This window comes from Nomascus leucogenys, chromosome 6 (genome assembly GCF_006542625.1).
Source record: "Nomascus leucogenys isolate Asia chromosome 6, Asia_NLE_v1, whole genome shotgun sequence".
Taxonomy (NCBI): Eukaryota; Metazoa; Chordata; class Mammalia; order Primates; family Hylobatidae; genus Nomascus; species Nomascus leucogenys.
Window position 1 is genome coordinate 4,985,155 of NC_044386.1, and position 17,180 is coordinate 5,002,334.

Here is a 17,180-nt window from a genome sequence, read left to right on the forward strand (position 1 = left end):
ATAACTAAGGTAAGATGCATTCTATTTGAAACTCCAGATTTTATTTTATTTCTTTTCATTTGCTAGAATGCTCCGGTAGATGTTGGCTTCATGGTTTCTAAGCTGCTTTTGACCATACAGTTATGTCCAAAAACAGAATTTCAGTCTAGTGAAAAATTTGGTGAAGACCTAAGTGATAACACTTGGGAATACATATTTGCCATTGATCTGCTCTGCTGCCATCAGAAATGGATCTGGACACATGATAACATCATAAGGTTAGTTATTTTACTAATTTAAATAAAGATGTGTTATTGTAAGGTTGAATTGTTGAACGCTGAATGTGGCTTGAATCATTTTTGTCGTTTAAGCGTGTAAGGCAGATGAAACATTTACAAATGACACTGTTTTTATTTTATAAGAGTTAATAAAACTACCCTTAGGATACCTTCATCACGGCCGGGCAGGTGGCTCACGCCTGTAATCCCAGCACTTTGGGAGGCCGAGGCAGGCAGATATGTGAGGTCAGGAGATTGAGACCACCCTGGCTAACACGATGAAACCCTGTCTCTACTAAAAATACAAAAAATTAGCTGGGCGTGGTGGCGGACGCCTGTAGTCCAAGCTACTCGGGAGGCTGAGGCAGGAGAATGGTGTGAGCCCGGGAGGTGGAGCTGGCAGTGAGCGGAGATTGTGCCACTGCACTCCAGCCTGGGTGACAGAGCGAGACTTCATCTCAAAAAAAAAAAAAAAAAAAAAATGCTACCTTCATCCCTATTGCATTTTCTTGCTTTATTTTTCTTTAATACCTGTCACTAGTTTTTGTTCAGTTCTGCTATTATCATCTCTGTCCCCAAAAGAAATGACTCTGGAGGGGTGGAGGGTGGCCTTGTTTGGCTTGTGGCGTATCCGTAGCATGCGGAACAGTGCCCACACAAGGGGAGCATCTGGCGAATGTATGTTGAATGAAATTAATTATCATTATCGTAACATACAGATACTCACAAAACCTAAAGGGAAGAGAAATATTCAAAATTATAAATTAGCAGCTCCTGTCACCTGGGAGAAAAGCTCTCAGACATTCATTGTATGTAGTAAATTAACTTTTCTCTGTGCATCTATAATTCTGGCACTAGCTTTGTACCATCTCTGAGAGAATGGAGAAAATTGTCACTCAAATAATTTTTCTGTAGGTCTTAATTTTCTTGTGGAACCCTGGCTGAGAAAGGCTGGTTTAAGGGAGTTGGTGACATTAAAAAGGATGCATCAAAGGTTTGATAATCCATATCCTTAAGATACTTGAAGCTGTGGAAATTACCTTGTCCATGGATCCATGTGTGTCCAAGGATGTCTGTTACTCTTGTTCATCATCTTGACACTAAGGGAAGATTAGACATCTGAATGTCAAACAGTAAGGAATCAAATCATGGCACTCCTCTATGAGATGATAGCTATATTAAAACACATAGCTATGAATGGATTACTATGTATCGACATGGAGAAGTATTTCCCAGTCTGTTACTAAATAAGAAAATGACAGAACAGTCTGTCCAGTGCCAGTCTGTATAATGATGTGTCAGGGCCTACTGTGGGCCTCAGCTTTCTGAATCCTCATGGGAACCCATGAGGCAGGGCCCTGCTGGCCCCAATTATGCATGAAGAGACCAGGGCTAGTGCCTGTCAAAGATGCTTGGTCCACAGTCCCTGCACTCTTGGTGAAGACATCATCAAACATGAGGATCTCCACCTGAGCAACTGCAGACCCTGCTCCCTTCCTCAGCACTGGTGGCTCTCTCCAGGTTGTTTACGTCCATAGAGAGTGGGGAGTATCTAGAAGAAAAGCCAGAATTAGAAGAGTAATAATGATCTGAGACTGAGTTTGGAGTGCTTTTAATTATCATTTTTCTTTTGTCTACATTAAACTTTTCTAGTGATGCTTTATGAATGCCATGAAAGAAGTAGATAGATTTTTGGAAAAACAGATGACAAAGAGGAATTGGCACTGTTTTCAGTCAGTGGAAAGTTTCTTTTATCCATCTAAAGTGTTATTTGATTACTGAAGTTACAATTTTCCTCTGGCTTAGCTCCTTTTGGTTTACATGCACAGCTTTATTTGTCTGTGATCCTGCCAGGTAACTTGGCTTCTAAAACACAGAGGCTGCTTTTGCACCTGGAGAGTCCAAGTGAAAACTCAGGCTCTACCACTTCGTAGTTCTGGGACACTGGGGATGCTGTTCAGCTTCTCTGTCCAAAGCCTTGTTCAGAAGAGTTAGAACAAGATGCAAGCACTGAATTTCAGCCACGTTTAAGCTAGCATGGGCACAACTATGCTGTTGGAGAAGATGTGAGCATCCAGTATCTGTTCTCACTTGAACTTATGATGTTAGATCCTCAGCAGTTACCCTCTTTCACTTATTGCTTAAGGATCATTTATAAGATAAGTTATTAATATTATTTGAGTGATGATGAGCATATATCTTTTCATGTTGTTGTTTTATAGTAAGGAGCTGTGGCCTGTGATGGATAAGTGGATAAAATACAGAAAAGGACATGCGAACATTGCGTATACTCCTGATATTATTATAGCCTCAATACTGAGGCTGATTGGTAAGTTGTCTGTTTTATTACTGTTTTTTTCTTGTTATTGATATCTTGGTGGAAGGGTGGGGGGGTAACTCTATAATAATATATGTTGACTTTGAAAATTTTCCATAATGACTGATTTTACAACCATCAGAGTAGATACTTTTGTACTTAAGTCATTCTCCTCTCTCTCCTTATAAATTAGTGTTTTATTCATCTTTTTCAGAGATTAAGATTTTTCATGTTAGTACATTTTAGCTACAATTGAGTTCTTTTTAGATGCTAATATACATAAAGACTAGGATATATAAGTTGCTATAAATTATACTGTAGTTTCATTTGGTTTCTAAAATAAGGATTGTATTAAGCCATTCTTGCATTGCTATAAAAAACTACCTGAGATGTGATAATTTATAAAGAGGTTTCATTGGCTTCCAGTTCTGCAGGCTTTATAGGAAGTAGAATGCTGGCACCTGCTTGGCTTCCGGGGAAGCCTTAGGGAGCTTTCAATCATGGTTGAAGGTGATGGGGGAACAGATACATCACATATGGAAAGCAGGAGCAATTGAGGGATAGCGGGGAGGGGTCACACACTTTTAAATCACCAGATCTCCTGTGAACTCAGAGCAAGAGCTTGCTGACCACAAGGATGGCCCAAGGCATTCGTGAGGGATCCGCTCCCATGATCCAGACACCTCCCACCAGGCCCCACCTCCAGCACTGGGGATTACAATTCAACGTGAGATTTGGGTGGGGACAGATACACAGACTATATCGAGGATATCTTCACACCACCTGCCCCAATTTTTTCATACTTGCCTGATAAGCATCACTTAAGTGAATTACAGAAATTAAACGACTGTTTAAAAATATTTTAAATGAGACATGGATCCTTAATCTCATATTTAAAGAGGACCTCAATGGCCATTTGGTTCTGCTTCCTTATTTGCTACAAATTGTTAGTTTTTATTTTTACTTATCTCCTATGAATCTTTATTTTTATTTTTACTTATTTTTTTTCTTCTGTCTTGTCTTCAACAAGCTGCTGTCCAAGCCCTGCAGAATTATCAGTGGTGAGATCTATTAATTAGAAAGATCTCTTAGACACAAAAAGCCCTTCAAAAAAATCAGTGAATCCAGGAGCTGGGTTTTTGAAAAGATTAACAAAATAGACCACTAGCCAGACTAATAAAGAAGAAAAGAAACAAGAATCAAATAGACACAATAAAAAATGTTAAAGGGGTTATCACCACTGATTCCACAGAAATACAAACTGCCATCAGAGAATACTGTAAACACCTCTATGCAAATAAACTAGAAAATCTAGAAGAAATGGATAAATTCCTGGACACACACACTCTCCCAAGACTAAACCAGAAAGAAGTCGAATCCCTGAATAGACCAATAACAAGTTCTGAAATTGAGGCAGTGATTAACAGCCTACAAACCAAAAAAGCCTAGGACCAGACAGATTCACAACCAAATTTTACCAGAGGTACAAAGAGGAGCTGGTACCATTCCTTCTGAAACTATTCCAAACAATAGAAAAAGAAAGAATCCTCCCTAACTCATTTTATGAGGCCAGCATCATCCTGATACCAAAACCTGGCAGAGACAAAACAGAAAAAGAAAATTTCAGGCCAACGTCTCCAATGAACATCGACACGAAAATCCTCAATAACATACTGGCAAACCAAATCCAGCAGCATATCAGAAAGCTTATCCACCACGATCAAGTCAGCTTCATCCCTGGGATGCAAGGCTGGTTCAACGTATGCAAATCAATAAACCTAATCCATCACATAAACAGAACCAATGACAAAAACCACATGATTATCTCAATAGATACCGAAAAGGCCTTCAATAAAATTCAACATCCCTTCATGCTAAAAACTCTCAAACTAGGTATTGATGGAACATAACACAATTAGAGCTATTTATGACAAATCTACAGCCCAGTATCATACTGAATGGGCAAAAGCTGGAAGCATTCCCTTTGAAAACTGGCACAAGGCAAGGACGCCCTCTCTCTCCACTCCTGTTCAACATAGTATTGGAAGTTCTGGCCAGGCCAATCAGGCAAGAGAAAGAAATAAATAGGAAGAGAGGAAGTCAAACTGTCTTTTCAGACGACATGATCGTATATTTAGAAAACCCCATCGTCTCAGCCCAAACACTCCTTAAGCTGATAAGCAACTTCAGCAAAGTCTCAGGATACAAAATCAATGTGCAAAAATCACAAGCATTCCTATATATCAATAATAGACAAGCATAGAGCTAAATCATGTGTGAACTCCCATTCATAATTGCTACAAAAAGAATAAAATACCTAGTAATAAAACTTACAAGGGATGTGAAGGACCTCTTCAAGGAGAACTACAAACCACTGCTCAAGGAAAAAGGACACAAATGGAAAAACATTTCATGCTCATGGATAGGAAGAATCAATATCGTGAAAATAACCATACTGCCCAAAGTAATTTATAGATTCAATGCTATTTCCATCAAGCTACCACTGACTTTCTTCACAGAATTAGAAAAAACTACTTTAAATTTCATATGGAGCCAAAAAAAAGCCCATATAGCCAAGACAGTTGTAAGCAAAAAGAACAAAGCTGGAAGTGTCGCAGTAGACTTCAAACTATACTAAAAGGCTACAGAAACAAAAACAGCATGATACTGGTACCAAAACAGACATATAGACCAATGGAACAGAACAGAGACCTCAGAAATAACACCACACATCTACAACCATCATCACGATCTTCGACAAACCTGATAAAAACAAGCAATGGGAAAAGGATTCCCTATTTATTAAATGGTGCTGGGAAAACTGGCTAGCCATATGCACAAAACTGAAATTGGAACCCTTCCTTACACCTTATACAAAAATTAACTAAAGATGGATTAAAGACTTAAACGTAAAACCCAAAACCATAAAAACCCTAAAAGAAAAACTAGGCAATACCATTCAGGACATAGGCATGGGCAAAGACTTCATGACTAAAACGCCAAAAGCAATTGCAACAAAAGCCTGAATTGACAAATGGGATCTAATTAAACTAAAGAGCTTCTGCACAGCAAAAGAAACTACCATCAGAATGAACAGGCATCCTACAGAATGGGAGAAATTTTTTGCAATCTATCCATCTGACAAAGGTCCAATATCCAGAATCTCCAAGGAATGTAAACAAATGTACAAGAAAAAAACAACCCTATCAAAAAGTGAGCAAAGGATATGAACAGACACTTCTCAAAAGAAGACATTTATGTGGCCAACAAACATGAACAAAAGCTCATCATTCACTGGTTATTAGAGAAACGCAAATCAAAACCGCTATGAGGTACCATCTCATGCCAGTTAGGATGGTGATCATTAAAAAGTCAGGAAACAACAGATGTTGGTGAGGCTGTGGAGAAATAGGAACGCTTTTACACTGTTGGTGGGAGTGTAAATTAGTTCAAGCATTGTGGAAGACAGTGTGGTGATTCTCAAGGGTCTAGAACCAGAAATACCATTTGACCCAGCAATCTCACTAGTGGGTATATACCCAAAGAATTATAAATCATTCTACTATAAAGACTTAATGCACACATATGTTTACTGCAGCACTATTTACAATAGCAAAGACTTGGAACCAACCCAAATGCCCATCAGTGATAGACTGGATAAAGAAAATGTGGCACATAATATACCATGGAATACTATGCAGCCATAAAAATGAGTTATGTCCTTTGCAGGGACATGGGTGAAGCTGGAAGCCATCATTCTCAGCAAACTAACACAGGAACAGAAAACCAAGCACTGCATGTTCTCACTCATAAGTGGGAGTTGAACAGTGAGAACACATGGACACGGGAACATCACACACCGGGGCCTGTCGGGGCGTGGGGAGTAAGGGGAGGGAGAGCATTAGGACAAATACCTGTGGGACTTAAAACCTAGATGATGGGTTGATAGGTGTAGCAAACCATCATGGCACATGTATACCTATGTAACAAACCTGTACGTTCTTCATGTGTATCCCAGAACTTAAAAAAGAAAGCTCTCTTAATTTTGACCTGACTTCTCCATCTGCAGCATGTATTCTTTGCCCCTGGGGAATATAAAACAAGCTTCATCCAATTTCTGCATTATAGCCCTTAGATACTTTGAAGATAATTATGACTTTTAAGTATCTTTGGATTTTTCTTTTTTTTTTTTTTTTTTAAGACGGAGTCTGGCTGTGTCACCCAGGCTGGAATGCAGTGGCGCGATCTCGGCTCACTGCAAGCTCCGCCTCCCGGGTTCGCACCATTCTCTTGCCTCACCCTCCCGAGTAGCTGGGACTACAGGTGCCCAGCTAATTTATGTATTTTTAGTAGAGACGGGGTTTCATCATGTTAGCCAGGATGGTCTCGATCTCATGACCTCGTGATCCACCCGCCTCGGCCTCCCAAAGTGCTGGGATTACAGGCATGAGCCACCGCGCCCAGCCGGATTTTTCTTAATTAAAACTCACAGATAGCATCATTTGAAATAAGGTTAGTGTTTGAGAATCAGTTATATAAGTCAGTCTAAAAATAGATCACAGTAGGAAATACCCTGTGAATTTTGTTACTGTATCGGCAAATTTGCTTTCCTCCTCTGTGTGTACTTTGCACGCAAGTATAGCAACATTGCCCTAAGTAACTAAAATGGTTCTAGACAAAAACCTGGTTACAAAGTAGACACCAAATTTCACTGGAAATAATAATGCACTTGGAGATAAGTTACCAAACAAGAAGGTAGGAGAACCAAATGATTGCCAAAGACTACGAATCAGAAGAGATACATCAGAAGATAAGCAGAGGCACAGAAGTGGAAATGAAACTATGCCATGTGGTGTACAGGTTCAAAACTTTTGCTGAATTCCTCAGTTCAAGATACCCTCAAGAACAATTTCCATTCTAGCTGTGGAGCACTAAGGAACACAGGAGGGTCATTGATGGCATTCCCCATAGTTAGGTGACATCCGTATATGTGGAAATGCTGATTTCAGTAGCAACTTCTCTTATGAATTCAAGAAAAAATGCTCATGTTTTTGATTGATTCTAAATTGTGAAATCTTTTTGAGAGTTAAAATTAGATGTTTTAAGGTGTAAATAAATATGTTATCCTAGATAATCTGTGGGATTTTCAAAACAATGTGGTATTTTTTTAAGTCACACTTTAAAATATGGTGATTTTTTTGTTCTTGTTTTACTGGTTGTGTTTCTGTATTGGTTAATCTGGAGAGGAAATAAGAGTGAAGATTGTGTTTTTTGTGGTCAGCAGCCTCATATGACAGCGGAAGCAGCGTCTTTGCATTTATAGAGGGGGGTCAGCTGTACCTGTGATTTATCTTGGTGTCTTCTCCAGTGTCTCTTCTAACTAGTGTTTATCTTCGGGGGTTACCAAATTTGGCTGGCCATCCAAACTGCCAGAGAAGCTTTTTAAAAACACAGATTCTCAGGCTCCATCTTCCGAGGTTCCAATAGTGTTAGAGCAGTGTCTGCAAAGCTCTGTAGGCACGCTAATGAAATAATGGGTTCGGAAAAGAATGATTGCGATAAATAAAATAGTATACACAGTCATTCACTGCATAACAATGTTTTCATCAGCAGTGGAGCACATACCAGAAGGTGATCTCAGAAGATGATAATACCTTGTTTTCCTGTACCCTTTCTATGTTTAGATACACAAATGCTTACCGAAGTGTTAGAGTTGCCTCCGGTATTCGGTACAGGAACATGCTGTACAGATTTGTAGCCTATGAGTAGGCTACACCATATAGCCTAGGTGTCTAGTGGCTGCTCCATCTGTGTTTGTGAAAGTGTATTCTAGGATAATGTTTGTCCAAGGACAGAATCTCCTAAAAGGTGAATTTCTTAAAATGTGGTCTCCTGGCTAAGCGACCTGTGACTGTACTTTACCTTTCATTTAGATGTCACAAAACTCTTTTAAAGAAAACTATTTAAGATTATGTACTTTCAAATATGTACCTTAAAATATGCGAATTAAGAATATGTTAATAGTTTATTTAAAAAGAAGGATGTGTAATTGTAGGGAGAAAATATGGCTTGTAATTTTATTCAAATCAAGTCTAGTTTATTCTTTGAATCTAAAATTCTGGGTGTTGAGAGCCAAATAATTTATGACTAATAATATGTATTATTTAATACATACGTTCATAAGTAATATATGCACTTATACAATTAAGAGTGATATACAATACAATTATATGTTATAGAGAATAAGAATAATGTGTAATTAACATAATATATAATCGACAATACCATGTACTAAAATGCTTATAAACATATAAAAGCAGTTCAGAGGATGGATAATTAGCGTAATGTCGACGTAGGAGCAAAGTCAGGGAGAATAAGCCCTTCTCAGGTCTGCTGATGAAGTCGTGTGCATGAGCAAGGTGGGTGTGGGGAAGCTGGAGCACAGCCTAGCGGGCTGCCACGTGTGCACAGGTGCGCCAGCGCAGGAGAGGAGCAGCAGAGCCTGGTCCTGCCTGTGCTTTTCGTGCCGTGGCACTATACACAAGAGATGGGACTCAGAGCCAGGCAGTTGCTGAGTGACAAGGACAGTAGTGTGGGCTGAGGGCAAGGGGTGAAAGTGAGTGAGGCCTGCTGTTTAGGCCTGGCAGATTTCTCAGAGGTGACGTACCCCCACTCCCCAACACACATACAAACACATACACACACACACACACACACTCATCTGGATTGGGAGTTTGAATTGTTCCTAAGGAGAAACTGTTAGTGAACTTTCTTGCCATTTCCGAATCTGACCTTGACTGAAAAATTGAGTAAAAAATCAAGTTGGTAGGCTGTGATTTAATAATGTTAAGTCACACTAATCTTCATAAAATAAAGGAATTGTCCTTAATCTTTTTTTGTTGTTTTTTGAGACGGAGTTTCGCTCTTGTTGCCCAGGCTGGAGTGCAATGGCGTGATCTCGGCTCACTGCAACCTCCACCTCCCAGGTTCAAGCGATTCTCCTGTCTCAGCCTCCCGAGTAGCTGGGATTACAGGCATGCGCCACCATGCCCGGCTAATTTTTTGTAGTTTTTTTTTAGTAGAGACAGTTTCTCCATGTTGGTCAGGCTGGTCTCGAACTCCCGGCCTCAGGTGATCCTCCTGCCTTGGCCTTCCGAAGTGCTGGGATTACAGGCGTGAGCCACTGTGCCCGGCCTCTGTCTATTCTTAATTCAAAATTTGCACATCCTATTAATGAGATTTTTACTCCATGGACGGTAAAGCTTTATATCAGTGAGACTTGTGGTATGTAATGTTGGATTCAGGTGTGAGCATTGCTAACAGCAAATGGTCACAGGATTAGTACAAGGGGTTTACTCCAACCTACTTTAATGATAAACTATTAAAGAGTATTTTGTGGAATGCTGGAATTGCTCTAGAGTCACAGAAATGTGGTGGAGAATAGAAACTAATCTCACTGCAGTGCTCAGTTCTTGGCAGAGCTGAGGCCTAGAAAGATTAAGCCCTTGTCTGAGGCCATCCAGTGGAAAGGTAGCAAAGTTGGAACACAAATTTGCCTACCACTGGATTCAGTGGAGTGTAAATCTGTAGAAGACCACCTTTCTGCCCCAAAGAGCTTATAAAATCCTGAATAATTTGCCCCTCCTGGTATTAACTGGAACCTAGAGCTAGAAAAACACTGTGTCACCTGTCAGGTTTCTGCAGGTCAGACTGAAGTAGCCATTATTCAGTGATTTCTATCTGTTCTCTTTGCAAATCTGTCAGCTTTCCTTTGAAATTGTCAGCTCACCATTCCTTTGCAAACTTGCCTCCAAAATCTTAAATGAAACCTGCTGTCTTTATCTTCTAATGAGTGTTTATTGGAAGGGTTTGCCCTGTAGACTTACTTTCTGTGCAGGCCTCAGCCCTCCTGCGGCTCCCTTGACAGTGCTGGGGATTGCATTGTCCTGGACATTGAGATTAGCTCCACTTTCTTATTTGTATTCTAATACGGCTGGATGGCCCTGGGCGTCCTCACATACCTTCTGTGCGGAGCTCTTCCTCCATCATAGCCAATCTGTCATCTCTGTCAGGTCATCGTATATTGAGTCTTTTTCCCCAAATCATCTACTAGACTCATGATTTCCTCTTATTTTACTCCTTAGCTCCATTAATTTAAATCGCTTATAAAACTGAATTTCATTAAGCGCTTTTAATTGAAAGAAAGGGAGCCCTTATAACATGATTATATATTTCCTGGGAACGCATGCACATCCCATGATTGAATAAATACCATAGCTGTGTTAGATGCACATCCCTTTCTCTGCTATTAGTCGTACATTTAATATCCATAGTCGATTGTTTCAGAGGACAGATCCAGTGGTATGCTGGTAGCAGTTTAATCTAATTGCAAAGAGATAGTTGAAAGTGGTCAGTGACCTGAAATTTCTGATTTCTGAAGTAAATTACTTTTCAATTTCCTAGGCTCTCTAGAAATTATTCAGATATTTACAATGTCATCTTAAATTGGGAGTTATCCTGATATTCTTTGATCAGTAATTATTTACTGAGCATCTGCTGTGTATCACAATATTCAGGCTGCAAGTACCTAGCACTAAGTTAGTTCCTATAGAGGATACAAAGTCATAAAAGTTACTTAAGCGCCCCATGCCTCAGCTTCTCCACATTTAAAATAGAGATGAAACTCATGTACTGGATTCACATGTAGACCTGTGGGACATCTGTAGTATTGAGACAGAATGGGAACACAGAACGCTGAGCATACAATATGATACTGTTGTAAAAGCATATCCAAGATATGTTCCGCAGTCCTCCTGCTTAGGAGTCAAAAGAAGATGAGGATTTGCCTGGATGGAGAGAACAGGATTCCACTTTGAAGCAAGTTGTCATCCATAGGAGAGCTCCTGGAGTAAGGGAAGGCTGCAAGTGTAGGGGAATGGGGGGAATGATGCCATCCTGCTTGCTTTAGCCTTTAGTGAATTTGGTTGCCCTGTGATTTTGATCCTTGGATCTTTGGTTCTCATACCTGTTAGTTATTATTGAGAACTCTCAAAGAACTTTCGTTACTCCAGGTTACATCTATCTGTATTTACTGTTAGTAATTAAAAACTGAGAAATTGTTTATTTATTCATTTAAAATGAACAGTAATGAACCCATAAATGACGTTTTTAATGAAAGGTAACTATATTTCCAAAATAAAAAATAATGAGAATCGCATTGCCTTGTTGCAGACCTTTGTACTGTCTGGTTTGATAGCAGATGGCTGATTTTTCATTATCTGTTCTGCATTTATTTTCGTGTGTTTTTCATATCCATAAGACTGAATATATGAAGAAAACCCATTCTCATACAAATACATAGTTGATGGAGGGCAGAATCTTTTATTAGCCTTTTCAAATACGGATTTTTTTTTTTTGATGCTACAATAAAACTCAACAAGTAGTAATTTCTTAAAGGTTACTTGAAGTGTGAAATTTGAAATGCTGTCAGTGAGCTTTTTGTACCTTGTTACACTCAAATCCACTAAGCTAGCTTAAATGTTGAAGGGATCCTTTTGCCCACTTATGGTTTTGTAACCTGCATTATTCACTTGGAAAATAATTGACATAGATCTTCGAAATGCCAACAATACCCAAAAATCACATTTAATGTCACCAATCTCATCACAGAAAAGTCTTAAATATTGTAAAGCTGTCAAGCTCAGGATAGCTGATGAAAATTGTTCCAAACTTTTAATTTTGCTTAAAAGCTCAGATGTTATTGACCACGAGGATAAAGTTCATTTAAGTTACAGGTTCACTTTGTTTATTGTTGAAAAAAATCTGCCTTGTTCCAGTTAGCCATAGTTGGTCAGTTCTTTCAATCAAAGGTGGTGTCCTATGAGAAAAAAGTGCCTAATTTCACTCACAAGACAAACAATTGGATAAGTGCATTTCTTCACAACAACCAGCATACTCAGTGTATGGGGGAGTGCTTCCTGTGCCGTCTACAGCATGTTACAGACTTCTGTGCTTAGGGGTCCAGGTTTAGTGAGAGTAATTGTGACTAAGTAAAATTGGCTTTTTGACTGTGAGCACCTGGCAATGGAGAATAACTCCCATTTACTGAGGTGTCACTGTCTTGACTTGCACTCACAGTCCAGTAGTTTGATCTGCTGTGGCTTTTGCACCATCAGACCACATGTCAGCACTGGGAGGAAGGCACTTCTTAGCATTGTTGTGAAGTAGTTTGACTTAGAGGACTCTAAGGTTTCTGCAGACTACACTTGAGAATTACTGCTCTGTGGTATAATAGCAGTTGCCAAAGTGTCAGACCAAAAATACATATTTTGGTGGGACCATAGTCTTATCTTTGATCGGTTAACAGAAGTCAGGCGTTTCACATTGACCCTACTGAAACCATTCTTTCTTCTAAATTCTATTCCATTGTAACTTGGAAAGCAACACATTGTATATCATCTGGTGTAGGTGATGCAAGAAGAAATGATGAGGCATTTTGATCACCCTCTTGTAAGAGAAATGGACCTTTAAATTCTTAGGAAAAGTTAATCAACATTTAACTGGACTGTTTACATTTTGTTTTGTTTCCCCTAGGTCGTTTAGGCCAATTGGGTTTGAAAGAAGGATTTCCATCTGCTGTGAAAAATATTAGTTCGGTTATCGGTATGTTTATACAGCATGCTCACGATGAAGGTAAAACTTACATCTATTCAAATTACTTTTAAGTAACTTGTGTTTCTCAGAGTTAAACCTTTTTTGGGGTCCTTACTGTGTGCTGTGCTCTGTGTTTCGCTTGCTGCCTCATAGATTAGGGAATATTTGCAAAACATTCCAGCATTAATACTGGAATGTGTGTGTGGATTTTGTGGTGGTATTTGATTACTTAAATGAAAGTCATTGGCCCTGTTGGGCGCTGCTTTCCTAAGGAAGAATAAACTCTCTTCTCTTCCTGCGGCTAACGTTCTGCCTCTAGAACTCTACTGTGTGATCCCTGCAGCTAACATTCTGCCTCTAGAACTCTGTACTGTGTGATCCCTGACAAGTGACTTAACCTGGCTTTCTGCGAGGCCTCCTGGGTGGAGCTGTGTCTTGATGGAATGAAATCCGTGATGCACAGTGAGATGCCAGGTGTCACAGAGTACTTAGCATCATCAGGAGAGAGCTTGGAAACCTGGAAACCTTGTGAGCAAGGCTTCGTAGTGGGGATTTCTGTTATCATTTACATATTGCATAGCATGTAATTTTATCTCTTGTGAGAGAAGCTTAACTCAAAGTACCTCTTAGAAGGGATGAATCTAGTTTTTATTTTGAATATTGTATAATCAAGGAATAATACAGTTAAGCAACATGCCATCAGAAATGCACAAAGTTACATTTTAAATACTGCATAACACCCAAGATGATCTTAACATGGTAGGTTCTTTGTCTTCAGCTTTCAGTGGAAGACTGTACATTGAGCTTAATGAGAACAGTGTTTTACATTAAGCTGCTTTCTCTGAAACACCTTCTTTAACTTTAGGATAGCCGCTGAAGTGGTGCACATTTCTTCCATATTACAGTGTACTTTTTACAACTGAGGTTGTATATTGACATAAAAGAAAGTAGCCAGAATAGTGGCTGATGAGTTGTCTTGCCAGCAGATGCAGTTTTACTCTGATACTAGAGTGGGTGTAACCTAGAAGCTGTGGTAATCCTCGTCTCCGTGAGGGAGAAGGAGGAGCTGATTTGGGGGCCTGCTATAGATTAGACCTTGTGCATGGCACTGCCCCACAGCCTAACGGGATCCCCAGGACAGCCATCTGAGTAGATGGCATTGTCCTTCTTGTATACAGGAGGAAACCAAAGCTCAGAGAGAAGAGTGATTTGCTGAAGGTGAGGCTAGGAAGTGCCATCCCTGCTATTTGCCCAGGTCTGTCCCTCTCCAGAGCTAGCTCTTTAAATAGTGCCACATGCTCTTATTTATTAAAATTCTTTTTAACCTCTTGTGTTTCTCTTACTATTAAACTTTTTTATTTGTTTGAGTCATGGCCTTACTATGTACCCCGTGCTCTATGCTTTCTCATTGCTTATAATTTATTGGGGGGAGTAATTTTAAGAGCTGCAGTTCTGCCTGCTTTTCAGCATTAATGTTTGAATGTGTGGGCTTTTGTATTATTTGAAATAGTTCTAGTTTGCCCTGTTGGAGAAAACTGAGATACACATTGAGTATGTTTTATTGGAAATGCTTGGGACCGGAAGTGTTTTAGACTTCACATTTCCTTGGATTTTGGAGTATTTCCTTTATATTGACGACTTGAGCATCCCTAATCAGAAAATCAGAATGCTCCCTGAGTATTTCCTTTGTGGGTCATGTTGGTGCTCCAAAAGTTTCAGCTTCGGAGCATTTTGGATTTCAGATTTTTGGAGTAGGAATACAGTACAACCTCCAATTTTAACTCCTAAATTGTTTAACCTAAATTATTTAAGTAAATTAAATTTTAACTAAGTTAAATTTTAATAACTCTGAAATAAACTTATCTTAAAAGAGAATTGTGATAATATACTGTAATGTATAACCTAGCTATAATCCAGAATCATACACTATACTGTAGTTTTTGAAAGTATGGTACGGTACAAAAACAGTTTTTCACTATATCTCATTTTATTATGTTTTTTTCATTTCCAAAGTCCATTTATAAATGCTTCCCGTGGATATCTCATAGAGTCATATGTTTAATGAATGTTTTAGGATCACATTTTATTAAAACTTAAATATGGGAGTGTGATCCTTCCAGAACTGTTTTGGGAAGCTCAGTGGTGGCCATGGCTGACTGGGATCTTTGAGGCCCTCTCCCTTTTACAAACACACAAGCAGTCCTCAGAACACTGCTGGGGCCAGGAAACCACAGACAGCTACTCTCTGGCTTTTCTTCTTTTTTATTTGTGGACAGATCTTAAATGAATTTTTTTATTGTGGGTTTTTTTAATATTTAATTTTCATTGCTGACAGAAAGCATTCTGTATTTGAATAGTATTCCAGTAGGTTACATCACTAAAATTTTGAATATTTTCTTGTTTTGTGACTGATTTGAAATTTCTTTTCAGATATACCATGGGGTATACAGTTAGCAGCCGTGTATGCTCTTTGTGACTTGAGTCCCAGCAATCCAGCAGAAATTTCCAAGATCCTGGAAGCTTGGCGGAGAGAGGCCTCCAAAAGCGTTCCGTCTGCGATTGTCAGCTGCCTAGAGGAAGTCAGTGCCCTGAGCACAGAGGAGCTTGGCTGACCCGGGATGCCACTGAGGCTTGAGAAGTGCCTTGACACATTTTGAACACAAATAGTTTGGTCAGCTTTCAGAATACAAAGGGAGGTTTAAAAACGAAAAGACATAAAATAGATAAAACAGACCAGAGGCTCTCCTTATTGTTTGGCAAGGAGACAGGAGAAACAAGCAGTTGCATAGTCGTTTTTCCCTAAATCTCATACATTTCACTTAAGGCTGTTGTGATCTGTGACGTATGGGTTATATTATTGTGTCTTTGTCAAACAACAAAAACTTGAACTTAGCCCTTTTTTTGCTGCAGAAAGTGTCCTTTTAGTGGCTTCTTAAAATTGAGTGGCATTTTATAATGAACTTCCCAATATAAAAACACGATTTGGTTCCTGAGCTGCTGTTGTTGGACTTGTGCTCCAATGAGTGACTAGGAAAAAATAAATTGGCAAACACCTAGAGTTTTCTGCTATCTTAGCTGGAAATGAGCTGCAAAAGTTTTTCTCAAGATGTAGTGCATAATTATCAACATGGAGAGCCCTTAGCAGAAACCCACTTTAATGCGTTTTCTTCATATCCCTAAAGTTCCTTAAAAACATGTGACAATGTATCAGGAAGAGGAGAACTGAAGAGTAGAAGTTCCCTTGCCGATTTTTTTATCAGTGACATGTAATGAGCAATTCACAGATGAGCGCAGGCAGAGCTCTGTGTGCCGTGTACATATGGACCGTGCTATGATGTGTCTCACATTGGATGATATTCCACTTTGGGAATTTTAGTATTTGTATATAGAAAATGGGTTTAATAACTCACCATGGTTTTGATTTGTCTTATATTCGTTATTTCTTAAAACTCTTGTATGTGTTTTTATAATAAAAAATAAAAGTAAGCCATGGATATTACTGTTCTGATTATTAGAGTGAAACTGGGTGTTACTTCTGCTCTACCAAGGGTGAAGAAGTCATCTAACCAAAGATAGAAGAAAATGGTCATTCCTAAGGAGACCTGCCTTCTGGTGAGAGAAACATTGCATTGCCAGTATTTACCCGGCTTTGATTGTTTAGGGAGATGCTCTTTAGTGATACCAGATGCCAGATAATTAAGTGCTTACAGGCCCTCATGATTGGATTTTTTGTTCAATTACAATTGCTGCCCTTTAACAATTGCATTTGGCAACAATTTTGTTACTCCTTCCTTAAGTAATTATAACAGGCATAACTGAAATTTTTAAATCACTTGGTTGTCCTTTCGGAAGCTTTGTGTTGATAGTCATTCTTACTACCAATATGTTGAACATATTCTCTCTGCCAGGTGCCTTGCTGGGAGGAGCTAGTCCCATGGCATTTGGGTAGAGGA

The 17,180-nt window shown here is 39.2% G+C and overlaps 1 protein-coding gene across 1 annotated transcript in view; it reads left to right on the forward strand.

Moving 5' to 3' along the window:
- Positions 1-16,723, forward strand: part of ICE1 (interactor of little elongation complex ELL subunit 1) — a 67,114-nt gene extending 50,391 nt beyond the window's left edge. Inside the window, exons 16-19 of the mRNA XM_030813898.1 lie at positions 67-257; positions 2,480-2,586; positions 13,168-13,266; positions 15,658-16,723. Coding sequence (XP_030669758.1) covers positions 67-257; positions 2,480-2,586; positions 13,168-13,266; positions 15,658-15,839 — 579 coding nt within the window. The 3' untranslated portion in view covers positions 15,840-16,723. The remainder of the gene's footprint in view (positions 1-66; positions 258-2,479; positions 2,587-13,167; positions 13,267-15,657) is intronic.
- Positions 16,724-17,180: the final 457 nt, after the last annotated feature.